The following is a 15602-nucleotide window of genomic DNA, read 5'->3' as shown; positions in this document are numbered from 1 at the left end:
GAGGCAGAATACCCCCATGGACCTGACACTCACCGTCATCTGGCCTGGATGCTGCGCACAGACACCGGGTCTGCAGGGTGCAGCCCAGGGAGGAGGGAAGCTCTGTCAGGGGGTTGGGTGGGGGCAGTGTCATCCATTCATGAATCCCAGAATCTACCAGGGGAGGAACTCCCAGACAGCAGTTCCAAGAAATGAAACGGCTTTGGGAAATTTGGAACATCGAAAAAAAAAAAAAAGTGCTAAAACTTTGTACCAGGCAGTTTGGACCAGCCCCTGCTGATGGAGAAGGCTCCTGCCAAGCTGCCCCCCATACTTCATGGACACAAGAGCAGAGGTCTGGGAGCTTCTCGAGGCTCTGGCCCCTCTGTCCAGAAAGCCTACCCAGGATTTCTGACCAGAAGGGCTCAGGTTTTCTCAAACACAGCTTTCACACATCTTGAGAAAGGTCAGCTGCAGAGCTAGTGGGCCCAGTGGTAGAAGGAAAGAACCAATTCCGACAGGTTGTCCTTCAACCCCCCCCCCCCCCCCATGCAGCCACACTGCATTTACTGACAGCCTCCGGGGCTGAGGGGCTCAGGAGTACTCGCCAGATAGGAATTGTTTTCCAACTTTAGTCTCTCAGTAGACAAATGGTGGGAGCTCTTTCACAGGAAGTGTTCCTAAATTTATTTCTTCCAGACTCAGGAAGAAATGTGTTTAGTAAGTCATTGGACACAGTTAGGAGGAAGGTGTCCTTGGGTGATTCTGAGCATTAAGAGCATAAATCACATATTTCTAAGAGTTTTATTGTAACAATATTTGTGTGTGTGCACAAGCATGTGTATGTGTATTATGTGGGTGTTCAGGCTGTGGTGCATGTGTGGAAGTCAGAGGACAATTTGCAGGAGTTAAGATTCTCTTTCTACCAAGCAAACTCCAGTCCCCAGGCTTGGTGACAGGTGCCTTAACCCACTGAGCCCTCCTGCTGGTCACATATTAGACCCTGAAGGTTAGTTCCCTCCTCTAGGAAGGGGGCTTTATAATTAGACCTTTTTTGGGGTGCAACTTAGACCTTAAAAGGCAGGAAGGAACTGTTTCATGGTATAAAGAAATCCTTCGTTTGCTGGATGATGGTGGCACACCTCTTTAATCTCAGCACTTGGGAGGCAGAGGCAGGCGGATCTTTGAGTTTGAAGCCAGCCTGGTCTACAGAGTGAGTTCCAGGACAACCAGGGCTGCACAGAAAAACCCTTTCCAGTGCTGACAGGGAGAAGTTGCCTACTCTAGACATGGGGTCCTGGGAAAGACAGAGAAGCAGTTGAACCCTCAGAAGTAGTTGGCCCACAGCTTACACCCCAAAGTTGCTGGTGGGTGATATATATTATATAGCACACATAGTCTTTAGACTACTTGCAGTCCAGATTACTGCAAAAGCAATTCCTCTTGTGGAACATCTATGACAGACAAGTGGGCATAGCCTATTGCAAGCTTAGTGCAACCAGGCCCTGGACAAATAAAACAAGAGAGGTGAAGTATATTATGTGTCCAAGAGGCAGAGATAGACAGGTAAGTCTCAGCCGCTCATTAGGAAGGTGGCTGTCTGGATTCATACCCATATGACCCCTCTTGTAGTCAGTCTCTGTCTACAAGAGCCCAGGAGCAACAGGGGAGACTCACCCTGCTACCCAGCACATAGTCTCTCAGGAGCAGTAGTAGCCATGTCTCCAGCCTCCCAAGGTTACTGTGGGGCCTGACTGATGCATACTCTGAATTGTAGAGGCCAGCCGGATGCAAGAGGTGGGGAGGGAGGACACTGAGGGAATCTTGTCCTGACCCTTGCTGTGGATGGCTGGTACCAGCAGAAATGGAAGTCAGTCTCCACTACTGTTAGGCGATAACTACATTGCTGCTGTTATTTTAATGTTCAAACTGCCTGAACTTGGCAGCAAAGATTCTTTTTTTTTTTTTTTTTTTTTTTGGTTTTTCGAGACAGGGTTTCTCTGTATAGCCCTGGCTGTCCTGGAACTCACTTTGGTAGACCAGGCTGGCCTTGGACTCAGAAATCCGCCCGCCTCTGCCTCCCAAGTGCTGGGATTAAAGGCGTGTGCCACCACGCCCGGCTGGCAGCAAAGATTCTTATCTTTGCCATTGTATTGCATTCTCTGAAACCAACTAGAACCGCCCAAAATAAGAGTTCAAGTTAGGCCAATACATGATGAATCTTCCAGAATCACACGAACACAGTTATACAACACATCACTCAAGTCTTGTCTGCGAACCAAGAGAATTTTATACGATTCAAAGAAAAAAAAAGGTACATTACACATATTCATTTAAATAAGTCAAAGTCTTTTACATAAAACAAAAGTTGTTAACATTTAAACTTTTATTACTAAAACTACTGAAAGGCTCAACAAAAAAATAAAAAATCAAATCAAGAACTTCTCAAGCGATAAAGTGCACTGGGGTCACCACCACGCCGTGGGGATTTGGGGAGGGCCCTCAAGGGAGCAGCCACTCCCGGGGCTCTGGGGCTCAGGAGTCCTTTTCAGATAGGAACTGTTTTCCAACTTAGTCTTTCAGTAGACAAATGTTGGGGGCTCTTTCAGAAAAGGGGTTTCTAAATCTAATTGGGAAATGGAACCCTAATGGCATTGCAACACACCAGTCATTTAGAAACAACACTGGTCAGATAAAGTCCTGTGATGAACAACCAAACACCCCAAGGCCTTCTGCTACCCACAGAAATGCCAGGACAAGGTACAGCACTCTGCATGTCACAATGAAAAAAGACATCCAAGTTGGATGCCATTTATCACTTACACGGTCGCCAGTGTAGATGCTGACTTAAAACAGGTGGACAGGACCAGGGTGCTATATACAGTTAGTTTTCCTGCACTCCATTATGTTGAAAGACAATAGCAAGACTGCTGTCTGGGCAGTTCCTAAACACATGTACATACAGAACTCGGCTACCACAGCAGCTTAACAGGGGTCAAGTAACATACAAGGTATGACCACGTAACGGTTATATAAGGCTCAAAAGACCTGAACACAAAAGCCTCATTTTATGTTTAATTATTTCAACCTTGCCATCATTTAATAAAGTTAAATGCCAATGATTAAAAGGCAAATACAAAACCTAATACATACCACACAAAAATAGTCTCAGGCTGCCCAAACAGCATAATATACCTGTTATCACACTTACTGTAGTGCCTGAGCTTCCCAGAATTTATCTAAAACCATTATGTTTTTGTGATCACCTGGATGCAGAACACACGCTCACGAGGCGTAAAAGCAGTGCCTGAAATCTGTTTTCAGGAAAGCTACAATATACCCATTCCAAGTCTTCTTGTTTGAGCAAACGAATTTCCTTCACACACAATGATTGGAAAAGCAGTTGAGTGACAGCCACTGCCATTTAATGATACGTTTCTCAGTGTTTTGTCCATAGTCAGAGAGGCATCCGAACTCCAGAGCCGAATGTGCACAAAGGCCTTGCCTTGCTTTGTGGAAGCTGCACTCTGGTGGAGAGTTTAACCAACCAGTATAGACATTTCCTTTTCCCTGTGGTCATTCAATCCAGCACGCAGTACAAAACCACAACAGAAGCCAACAGGTAACATACAAAGTTTCTGCGTCTACATTCTTAGTGTTGGTGCTTAATACAGACAAGACATGGGGTCATTTGCTCTTAGCAGACAGATGCCCAGGAGTCACCAGTCCACATTCGCCCCTGCTCAGCTGGCCAGCAGCCCAGGCAGACCTGGGCACACCTTGCACAGGGACACCAGACTCACATGATTAGTTTTACCTAAGCACAATTTTAGTTCTGTGGGCTATAGGATCGATTGCTAGAATTTCCCCTGAAACTGATACAAAGAAGCTAACTACAAAGTTTATTTTTCCCCTTTAAGAGTTCTTTATTCAACCAGTTCTGATCTAAAATATTGACTATAAAAGGCTGGTAACAAACTTGTTATTTTTGCTTCTATCTGACTAACTACCAGGCTTACTCTTAAGCAGGGTTATTACAAAACTTTGTTATAAAACATGGAAAAGAAGGCTGTAAAATTTTCTATCCACAAACCAGTGATTTGAGCACAATATAAATATTTTTATAAAAAGTATAAAAATTAGTACCCTGTCACATTTCTACAAAACATGAATAGAAAGGTATAAAAAAAAAATCCAGACTTTGTAAACTTTATTGCAGAAATATTTGTTTGAATGCTGGTGGTTTAGAGCAAATTTTCTTCCATTTCCTTACAGACAGACAGACAGACAGACAGAGAGAGAGAGAGAAAGAGAGAGAGACACAGAGAGACAGAGAAACAGAGACACACACACAGACAAAGACAGTCAGAGTTCTAAAACTACAAAAGATATCAAACAGGGTCCCAACCAGAAAAGTAAAATTAATATACTTCCATCAGAACCAGCTCCCCACGTCAACAGCCCAGAGAGCACATTTATTTTTGGAGAGGAACACACGGGTTCCATTCCTGAAGAGGCTTTTGAAGAAGCCCACAGGTGACGGATGCCACAGAAGGATGCCTCAGCCAGAGGCCGGCAAGGGTTCAAGGATGCTCCCGGGGCTCTCTGCCAAAGTGATTCTGTTCAGCTTGCCCACCTCTGCCTGCCAGCCTGGGATCTTCTTGGTTGTCATGTGGCGACGAGCGTGCTTTGTCAGGTGGTCACTCCGCATGAAGCGCCGGTCACACACAGGACACACAAACTTCTTCTCTCCCGTGTGAGTCCTGCGGTGGCGAGACAGTTCATCTGACCTTGCGAACTTCTTGTCACAGCCGTCCCAGCTGCAGGTAAAAGGCTTCTCCCCTGGTGGAAGGACACAGTGAAGTAAATGTGCACGCTCAGCACCTTACTGAGAAGTCCACCAGTGCTGCCCACAGGTCTGTTCATCAGACAGCAGAAGAATAACACCTGCTGTGTAGCCCTGGGCTGCTCAGAACTCAGCAAGGCCTCCACAATGCATTTCTTTCTACCCCATGATGCAATCTGCCAAAGCCCACAGGTATCAAACTAGGATAATCTTAATCTCTCAACAAATTGACATGTACAGATGTATGTTGCTTCACGGAGACTCATTATGTATTTACTTATGTGATGGAGTTATAGGCATGCACTACCATCCCTTGCTTTTAAGAAGCATTAAAAAAAAAAAAAAAAAGACTAATCAACTGTTATACTTGGGAAAGACTTCTTTCGAGACAAGGTCTCACTGTGTAGCCCTGGCTGTCCTGGAATTCCCTACATAGACCAGACCTTAACCTCATAGAGATCTGTCTCTGCCTCCCAAGTGCTGGGATTAAAGGTGTATACCAACATCCTGGATATTTTTCTCTTTGGTAGGGTCTTGCTTAGTATAGGCCAGGCTTGAGAACTTGACTCTGGAAAATGCTTTCTTTCTGAGACAGGGTTTTATGAAGGCCAGGACAGCCTCCGACACTCATGTGGCAGGAAGGACACCCAACTTCTGATTCTCCTAGCTCTACCTCTTAAGTGTGCACCACCTTCCTCAATTTTACATGCTAGGGAGGGACTTTGTGAATGCTAGGTAGGTACTCTACCAACTGGCTACCATTCTCAGATGTGGCAGAAAATCCTTTAAGGAAATAATTCTTTCTCTCAGGACAAACTGCACATACCCTAAAAAGTCCTTCCAAGGGGCTTTAAGATTTCTTAGAATCATTGGTTTCTGTCCCCACTTCTTATCTCACTGACAAACAGGCTGCATCAGTTACTTTCCACGGTGCTGACAAAAGCAAGTTAAGGAAGTGTTCATTCTGGCTCAGTTTGAGAGCATAGATCCACCATGGCAGGAGAGCATGGTGGGCGGAGCTTGAAGCAGCTGGTCACACTGTGTCCACAGTCCAGAAGCAGAGAGAAATGAAATCTGGTGCTCAGCTTTCTTTTCTCCTCTTTATCCAATCCAGAATCCTAGTTAATGTGGGTCTTCCCACTTCAGGTAACCTAACTAAACCTTCTCCCCTCAAGGCCCAACCAAGGTTCTACATTCTGTCAAGCTGACAGTCAATATTAAACGCCACACAGGTCCGAGTTTGAGCTCACTTTCTTGTCAGAAGCTTTAAGTGCCTCCTGACGCTCTAGAGCCAAGTATCATCCTCCTGGAGTTACAGAGGCAATGAAGCCTTTAGCAGATAAATAGTACACCCCCCTCTTCAACAACCTCCTGTTCCAACCAGCACGGGACCAGGCCCTTCTCTGTATCCATGGCAATCATAGACTACATGCATGAGGGATGATTTGCTAGATAGCTATGCACTGCTCTGTGATCTGTCTCCATGATTTCCTATAGCAGGTAGCCAATACTAGCTCTGAAGAGACACCAATTCTGATAGATCTCAGAGTTGAACTAACAGAAAATCCAGCAGCGAGAGGCTTCATAGTCTGGATTTCAAAATCTTCCATGGAAGCAAAGATGGCTGATGTGGTTGGATTATGACCCCAAACTCCACACCTTGGAAATGTAATTCTGAAGTCATACATCACTGATTCTTAAGAGGTAGTAGGATCATTGATCACTGCCTGGTCCTGACTAACAGAGTCCCAGTAGTGGCCTTGTTATAAAAGCAAGCTCTCAGGCACACTAGATGGTAGTCTCTGCCACACTGGGAAGATCTTACAGATAACTGAGTGAAACACGCTGTTCATGCTCACCGCTCCAGAGCCTGGAGCCTGGTGGAGTATTCTTTACCACTGTCTTAGATCCCGTGAGAACATCCAAAAGCAGACGCAGACAGCTGCCCTTCCTACCCCTGCTCCCCTGAGGTCAGTAGCATACACAATGTCCAGGAGTTGCACAGAGAATGCCAGCCCCTTGGCACACGATTTACAAAATTCCTTGTATTCAGCCAAAATGGTGTACCCATTCACCTGACTTTCTTCATTTAAATAATTGTTCTGGTTAAAAGAAATACTTGAAACACAATCTGAAGTAAGCCCACCTGAAGCTTCCGTGCTTTGGAAGACTCCACGGAGAGCTGGTGAATGGAAAAGCAGTGGTCTCGTCAGAGCCTCACACTTGTTTAAACTGAACTGAACTCTGAGAAGCATGGAAGGAACTGGCTTTCTCTCAGGTTTTGCGGGTCTGACAGGAGGGAAACTGAGTGAACATGGAAACCCAGTCACCTCTCCCAATATACAATCTTTGCTCTGATGTAAAGTTCATCTAGACAGACCAAGCAAAAAATGGGGGTTCACCATGCCAAAGAGCCCATGTGAACATTGCAGGTTGCTGCTTCATCACACACAGCTACCAGAACAACCTTGATAAAGGTGGATGACCACCATTTACAAGGTGTGACACCAGGCATTCGTATCCAGTTTAGATAGATAAGTAACGATAAAACAAGGGGGGTGGGCGTCACGATTTAGCATGCTCGCTGCTCTTGCATCACACATACAGCAGACCCCAGGACTTACAGTGGCAACTCACAATCACATGTAACTCCAGCTCCAGGGGTCAAATCTACAGGCCGCTGCGCTCACATGCACATACTCACACACAGAAACATAATGGGTGTGGTGGCATACCCCTTTAATCTCAGTACTCAGGAGGCAGAGGTAGGTGGATTTCAAGGCTAGCCTAGTGTATATAGAGCAAGTTCCAGGATGGCCAGGACTACAGAGAAAAAAACCCACTGTTTAAAAACCCCAAACCAAAATAGTAGTAGTAGTAGTAGTGATAATGATAATTTAAAAATCCTAAAATTGTAAAAACAAAGCAGAAGTGAAGCAACAAAGGAAGTGGTGGTGAGACACAATAACTCCCTAGGGTCAAAGAGGATGGATATCAACATACACTCAACTGATGTGGGGCAGGCCCTGAAAGGATCAATAGGCAGAGATGGGAGAGGGCTGAGGCTGATGTGTGGAAACAGACAGATGAGAACAAAAGAGCCTGTGTTTGCTCTGACAAGGAGACAAGTCCAGGGCAGCTGTAAGGTCCGAACCTAAAGCCAACCTCGGCTCCAGCATATGAAGGGACAATTCTTTCTGGAATGTCTGCATACCAGACTGTACACCGTTCTGAAGTGGAGTCTGCCACAGCCCGAGTACACTGTGCTAATTAGAAGCCAGCCTGCATCAACCTATTTTGAAATAAAAAACTGCAGCAGGAACTCTCTCCAGGCCATTCCTGTACTCGATCCAGACATCCTAATGGGGTGATGTTTCAGGGTTGAGTGTAGGAAGCTTTACTGCAGACGTCTGTACACATGCTCACATGTAAATATGTGATTCTCTAAAGTCAGCTTTAACAAGAAGACTAGACTATGTAACCACCGGACCACAAAAAAATGCCAAACACATCAACTCACAGAGCACCTAAGAAACACTCGCTCTACTCTACCAAGTGATTCCTGCCAGGTGGCGCCCAGTGTCCCTGCTGGACAGCATGGCTGGCAGTCACCAGCTCACGGAGCTGTAAAACATCGACTAATGAGAATGTGCAATGTAGTTCTCAAACCACCCCTTTTCAAGTGCATATGGCTAGTGGCTATCCTAATGGCCAGAGAATGTTAAAAAAAAATAAACTCAGGAGTTTATAACTTGTGTGACTTCTTAACCTAAAACTCTACAGTTTCAACTGTACAGTTAAAACACTCTATAGTATGAACTTTGAGGGTCTGAACACACCTCCAGTCACACGGATGTTTTTACTAACGCCTACTGTAGTAGGGTGAAGAGTATCCTAAAGCCATCACACGTCCCCATTCTCTCCTCCCTCCGGCAGGTACCTGCCTCTCTTAAAGGGGTCTCAGGGATCTTTCCTCCCTTGAGCTGTGTTCCCATCACACCAGGCACCCCACTGTAGAAAGAATATTTTATGTCTGTATGGATGTGGTACCTGTCAATAATCCCCTGGCCTATGGCTTAGGTAGGAAATAGGAGGTAGGACTTCTGGGAAGAATTCTGGGATAGAGCCAGGCAGGAGATTCACCTGGGAAGATCTACTATATTCTCCTGCCATTAGGGAAGCCACTAGCCACATGCACTTGAAATGAGCTGGTTTCACTGAGAACTGAACTATATACATCCTCATTAGTTGAGGTAGACATGGTACCTGAGCCATGGGGCAGGAGACCAGCCATGTGGCAGAATGTAGGTTAAAATAATTGGGTTATCTAAGTTATGATCTAGTCAGAGTAGAGCTCAGCTATATGGCCAAGGTATTTGTAAATATAATTTGAGTCTGAGTCTTATTTCTGGGAGCAGGGGCTGAGAGGAAGAACCGGACTTAACTTCTACCCCTACCACTTACCTGTGTGAGTGCGAAGATGAGCTTTAAGGTGGGAACTTTTGAAGTAGGTCTTCCGGCATCCTGGGAAGTTGCAAACATAGTTCCTCCTTCGGGAAAAGTCTACCTGAGGGGCACAGTTCTGGCTGGAGGCAAGGAACACTGGTGCAGGGGCAAGGGGCAACAGCTTGGTATTTCCAATGGCCATGACACTGGATGGACAGGCAGCAGGCTGGGGGAAGGTGTTCTGTGGCAAGACCAGCATCACAGTTCCCTGAGGCACAGGTGGGCCCATGAACACAGGCTGAGACATTGAAGCAGCTTGGGGTAGAATGGGTTTGATAGTCCCTGCAGGCAACTGGGTAGGAGGTTTCAAAAAAGCTGAGAACAAGCCATTCTGTCCAGCCACAGGGACCATCTGGCAAAGGACAGGGGGACTGGAGACAGGGACAGAAATCAGAGGGGTGGTTTTCCTTGACAAGTCACTTTCAGGATTCTTTGGTAAGCAGGTCTGAACAGCAGCGGGCCATCCTGTTTGTTGGCCTTTGTCAGTGGGGAACGAACCACCGGACTTGTGCAAGCAAGGCTGACAGGAAACCAAGTTAGTGACGAGTAAGCCATTTGCCAAGCGTGTGTCCTGCAAGGCTTCAAGGTGGTCCAGCAAACGCTCCTGTCCTTCTCCGCTGTCGGATGCTCGTTGCTCTTGAGTGGGGCCAGTTGGGAAGCACAAAGGAGCAGGACTCTCCCCAGTGTGACGGATTACACTGGTCATCACAGCCCTGCAGGAGGACCCTGAGGCTGGCTCCAGTGGTTCCCTCTTGCTCAGTGTTCTGGGGCCCCCAGTAGGGGATGGGGGGAGGGCAGTGACCATGCATCCTTTGGAGTTAACTACTTGGGAAGGAACAGGGGTCCCTGTTGACGGCTCCGTGAGCTCTGGGCTCTGAGGAGGAGTTATACACTTTTTAAAAGAAAAAGGGAAAGAAAGAACAGCACCACATCAAAGGTTGTTTTGGTCAAAAGAGCAGCAAGGAAATTATCTGACGGCACTGCTCCCGCTGCCTGTGAGGGGACTGCGCTGACTGACCCAAGGGATCGCTGGGGATTCTGCTGTTCCCACTTCTCCCAATACGGACTGTCCCTACTCAACCATGCATATGTCTTGTTGGAAGGAAGGGTGGTGTCAACCCTCGGTCATGTGTAGCTACTGAAATAAGCAATTTAACTACAAGGACTGCAGAAAGAAAACAGATTCTTACTTTAAAATAAAAGTGCTCATGACGTTTCAGTCCTTAAATCAAGAAAGCACTGGTTCTCCTGAGCCAAACCTCTCTGTGCTGGCTCCCAGCAGTTTCTTGGCCACCTCACAAAAGCCCAAGCCTGAAAACCTGAGGGGCTACTATGAGCCAGCCTGGACTTCCTCCAGTGGTCACTGCCACCAACTCCTCCAGTTCCTCCTCCCATATGCTTCTCCAGCAAGTCCCTAGCCTGGGCAGTCAGCTCTCAGCTGCACTACTGCTAGCATTCGATCTGACTTCTCCAACCTGGAAGCACTTTCACTGGTGCTGTAAGTTAAAACCTAAAAATAAAATACTGGTTTACCAACTTCAAGTTACACTAGTTGGCTGTCACAGGAAGGCAGAGGTGACATGTCTCCACTAAGCTAAAGACTGTCTGATGTCAGAGCACATGTGTTCTCGTTTCCCACAAATCCTCATCCTAGTCTGGGACCACTCAAGACCACACCTTAAGACTCCTAGAAAGCAAGCATAATACACCTTTCTGCAACCACCTACAGGCTTTGTCCCTGAGCACCTGTCAGCAAGTTATGACCTACCACTGAACAGAAAGCACATTTAAGAGAGGAATTTTCACACTTTGGCATCCACATAAAAGGAGTACAGGCAGCCTCTTGGCCAGCATCATTTGTTAATCTCCTTCCAAGTTCTCCAGCACATTTTACCTACGCTATTCCAGGCAGTTCACAAAAATGCTTCTCTTCCCCACCTCCTCTTACCAGAGTTGAAAAAGAATGGAAGTCCTTTGGTAGATCAGGTGTAGCCGTGTCCATAAGCACAGCAGTGGTGACATCACCAGAGTCAGAGACAGGCGTGAGGGGTCTCATCTGAGACCTTTGACCCCAAGAGCTCATGCAGACAAGAGCTTCCACAGCTTCGATGTCCGTCTGCTCCAGGACGCTGCACGTGGACCTTTCGCTGTCATGCCGCTTCCTCTCCAGGATCGACTCACAAATGTCCACGATGTCAGCCTAAAGGCAGCACAACACAGTGGCCTCTTAGTTCAGGAGAATAAAGGGACGGTAACCCTGACAGGCGTGTGGGTCTACCATAGACATGTGCCGCACCCTTAACAAAGCAATGGTCTCTGTCTTGGAATAAAAAAAACCCAAACGGGACTCTCAACACAACTTTGTTTTCAAGCTCTGAAGACTGGGGTTGGTTGAGAAACAGTTTCCACAAAAAAAACAAAGAAACAAACAAACAAAAAAACCCCCTGATTCTTAAAAAGGTTTCAAGGCGGGGCGATTGCTCAATAGTTTAATGCCTGACTACCTCATGTGTGCCCCTGAATTCATTCCCCACAGCTATAAAATAAACAGGTTACTGACTTCTTCTCTTGGCTAAAGGATGAAGATTAACGCTAGAGGTACACACCAGAATGGCTAGTAGGAAGGTGTTGTAGGAAAGGGAAACAGACCAAGCAGCAGATGAAACCAAGCAGCCAGTTAGCTGGTGGGTAAGGTCATCTAGCTCAAAAGGACCAGAGTGGTGTCCCTAAGAAAGGAAGCACTACCCCAAGCTTAATTTCCCAGTGGCTGGACCTAGGTTCCACAGCAGCACAGTCCTCCGTGACTGCCTGCTTCCTCAGCAGACTCAGAAACATTAAATCACTTGTTATGAGAACTAGGGAGGAGGTCAGGTGAGAGGAGCAGCATGAGAAAGCTCAACCATAATCCAGGAAAGGTGTCTCCTCCTGTATACCATGTCACCTTTACACGCAGGAGTGGGGAGGAAGGGACTGGAACCCATCCTGTCCAAAAGAGAAACTTAAGCCTATGGACACATATTTCCATACATATTTTCTGAGCTTCAAAACTTCCTGTCTGTCCAGATTCCCCTTCAGTGAACAGGCAAAGATATGACCATAGGGGCCAGACAACCTCCTGGAAGGGTATTTTGATTTTGAGCCTTCAAGTGGAATCAATGTCCAGCCCCATACTAGGAAAGGATGCGAACGTAGGTTCCCTTGAGTCCATGTAATACTGTGTTCTCACCAGGAACCTGCTCTGTACCACTTCTCTGCCCCCCTACATTTCTGTCAGGTCCCGTTGCTCCGCATCCTACACCTTCTGACAGAGGTCCCTGCCATGACTTCACTCAGTCCCTGGGCCCAAGCCTGCAAAGTCCCATTTTACCACACCCCTTCTCACTTAGACTCCACCCTTCGCCCAGCTCTACCCTTACCAGCCCATTAAGCTTGGCTGACACACCTCTTCGAACCACACTCTTGCACACTCGCCTATCAAGACACACTATTGCCTTGCTCCTCATTCCTTCCTAACCCCATCCAGGCACTCTGGCCACACCCTCCAGAGACACCTTTACTTTGGCTCCACCCACAGCCCCTCCCACTACAGGCCTACCAGAAGCTCTCACCACACTCCCTCCCTTCCGCTTAGCCTTTGCCCCGCCCCTAGATAAACTCTCACTAAGCACTCTTACATCGGCCCCGCCCCACAGTCCTACCAGAGGTTCTCACCAAGCTCTCTAGCTTCGGTTCCGCCCTCTTACACTACTACCAGGTGCTTTCACCATGTCCTTCGCCTTGGTCCCATCTAGTTCCCCAATATCTCCTCCAAGCACGCTTGCCCACGCCCTAGCTTTGGCCCCGCCCCCACACTACTAGCCGCTCTCGCCACGCCCCCATGCTGCGCCCCTGCTTTGACTCCGCCCCCAAGTTCCCGCCAGCCGCGCCCACATACAACAGCAGTCCTCCTCTGGATTCGGGTGACGTCATGGCTGGAAATAGCCGCGCCGGGCGGGGCCGCAGCGGACAAGAGACAAAGCTGAAGGCAGGCTGCCGCGCTAACACACCCCCCTCCCCACCCTGACCCGGCCGAGCCTCCCGGTCCCTGCCCCGACCAGAGCAAATCCGCAGCTCCCACCGCAGCGAGAAGTCACCATCCCTCCCGCGTCCCCCGTCTCGTCCCGCGCTCAGCCCCGTCACTTACCGCGCGCCCGTCGCCCGGGCCGGTGGAGCCCGGCGAGTGCATGGTGCCGAACGGCCTGCAGGCAGCAATGCTGCGAGGCAGGAGCTCTGCGTGCGGCGGAGGCTGCACGTGTGCGGCGGGCAGCCGTGTCCCGAGCGTCTGTTCCCGGCGCGCACCTCCGCCCTCCTTGCCGCGCGGCTCTGCCTCCGCGCGGCCCGGGAGGCGCGGGAGGGGCGGGGCGCCGCGGAGGGAGCGGCCCTGGGCGGGGCGCGCGGGCAAACCAAAATACACCGCTCCCTGCTGGGGGCATGGCCTCTGCCGCCAGCCAATCGGCGCCAGGCCGGCAAGAAGCGGGCCAATGGGCGCCGCGGGGGGGCGCGTGATCGGAGCCTGGCTGCGGCGTGATCCGGCGGGGCGGGCGGCGGCACGTGTTTTGGTCCGGGCTAGAGGCGGGGCGTGAGGCCTGGAAAGTAGGGGAAAGGTCCCGGCGGCGGCGCGGCGGCAGTCGACCGCAGTAAGGTCCTCTTCTGCGCAGGGGCTGCTCGCAGAGGTCGCGCGCTGGCCCCACGCCGTGGACGGATCTGGTAGGCGGGACCCACAGGGACGGCCTCACCCTGTCTCTAATTTCTTTTAAGCTGTCGCTGGCTCTTAGGACCGCATCTCTGCCCAGGAAGAGGCTTGAAAGCTGCTTGGGTTTAGGGACGACATCCGCTTTTTCCTGCATGGCGCCAGATCAAATGCTCTTCCTATTCTAATCTGCCGTCTGCTACAAAAGAACTACAGCCGTGTAGTCAGCCACCCGACATGTACCTCATGAAGCCTGCGCGTCCTCCCCAGTGGCCATACAAAGGACACCCACTTGGGGTGTCCTCAGGCCTACGTGAGACCTGACCCAAATCCTGAGTATCCGTTTTTTCCCCTTGGGCCTTTAGGTGCGGTTATTCATGTACACTCATCACAAGTCTTGGAGAGCAGAGGTCATGCATGCAGTATGTCGTGCCCCCATCCAACCTACAGTGCAGCAATAGGGCACCCCTCTACTAACCCCCTGATGCCTCACTGCAGAGCCTTGAAACTAGTGGAGGTCTGGGAGAATAATAGTTGATATGAGCAGACAGGAACTGGACATTATGCTACCTATTTTTATCAGACAGGTGAGCAGGCGGAGAGGCAGGCAGGCAGAGAGCCCTGCCCTTAAGCTGGTAAGGCCTAAGGGTTATAGTTGCAACCCTGATTCCTCACAGTTTCACACTGGCTTGACAATGGAATTAAGTGAACCAAAGAAAGGGAGTTTGTTGAAAGTAACAGTAGGAGTGTTTAAAGGTGAATTCACATGTCTAACTACTGGGGCATTTAACACACATGGAGTTAGTCTTCTACTCGGGCCTGTTTAAATTGCTTTTGCCTCATTCCCACACTGAATTTCTGACTCCCTGTGTTCACCCTTACCTATAATGCCTCTATAATGCCCATCCAACGTCCCCACTGTCTCCTGTTCTCTCCCACACATGGTTTTATGGAGTATGTGTTGGAGAATAATTTCCAGAGTAATATGTTAATAGTATTTGGAGAGGGAGCCTTTGGAGGGTGATTGGGATAAAGGAAGGGTTATGGGGTCTTAAAATTAGAGAGACCAGCTAGCTTGCTCACTCTGCCTGGCCACATGACACTCTATTGTGTCATAATCCAGCAGGAAGACCCCCCCCTCACACACACACACACACACACACACACGTCAGAGGGTGAGCAGAATTAGTCTCCCTGGATTGCAGAGCTCTGAGCAGAATGGACTTTTTACATAGGAAGTGGAGGTGTGTGGCTCAGTTGGTAAAAAGCTTTCGTCAAGAAGACCCGAGGTCCACCCTTAGAACCGACATAAAAAGCTAGGCATGGTGGTACGCACCTGTAATCCCAGCACTGGGGAAGTCCAGACAGGCAGAAAACACTGGGCTTCACTGTTCAGTCAGCCTGGTCAAGTCAAGGTCCCTACACCCAATCCCAATGAGACACTCTGTCTTAAACAAATCCAACAAAACCAGGGTAGGTGGCTCCTAAGAAATGACACCAGAGCTGGGCGGTGGTGGCTCATGCCTTTAATCCCAGCACTTA

At 48.7% G+C, this 15602-nt stretch overlaps 1 protein-coding gene across 1 annotated transcript; it reads right to left on the bottom strand.

Moving 5' to 3' along the window:
• Window positions 1–2218: 2218 nt before the first annotated feature.
• Window positions 2219–13714, bottom strand: Klf11 (KLF transcription factor 11). The gene is made up of 4 exons (XM_021178917.2): window positions 13515–13714; window positions 11280–11531; window positions 9290–10223; window positions 2219–4821 (listed from the first exon to the last, which is right to left on the bottom strand). The coding sequence occupies exons 1-4, from the start codon at window positions 13554–13556 to the stop codon at window positions 4541–4543; spliced, it is 1509 nt and encodes a 502-aa protein (XP_021034576.1). The 5' UTR covers window positions 13557–13714; the 3' UTR covers window positions 2219–4540.
• Window positions 13715–15602: the final 1888 nt, after the last annotated feature.

Source organism: Mus caroli, unplaced genomic scaffold, assembly GCF_978045245.1.
Source record: "Mus caroli unplaced genomic scaffold, Mus_caroli_1 scaffold_14, whole genome shotgun sequence".
NCBI lineage: Eukaryota > Metazoa > Chordata > Mammalia > Rodentia > Muridae > Mus > Mus caroli.
Note: the sequence above shows the minus strand (reverse complement) of the source record. Positions and strands in the feature narration are given on the sequence as shown.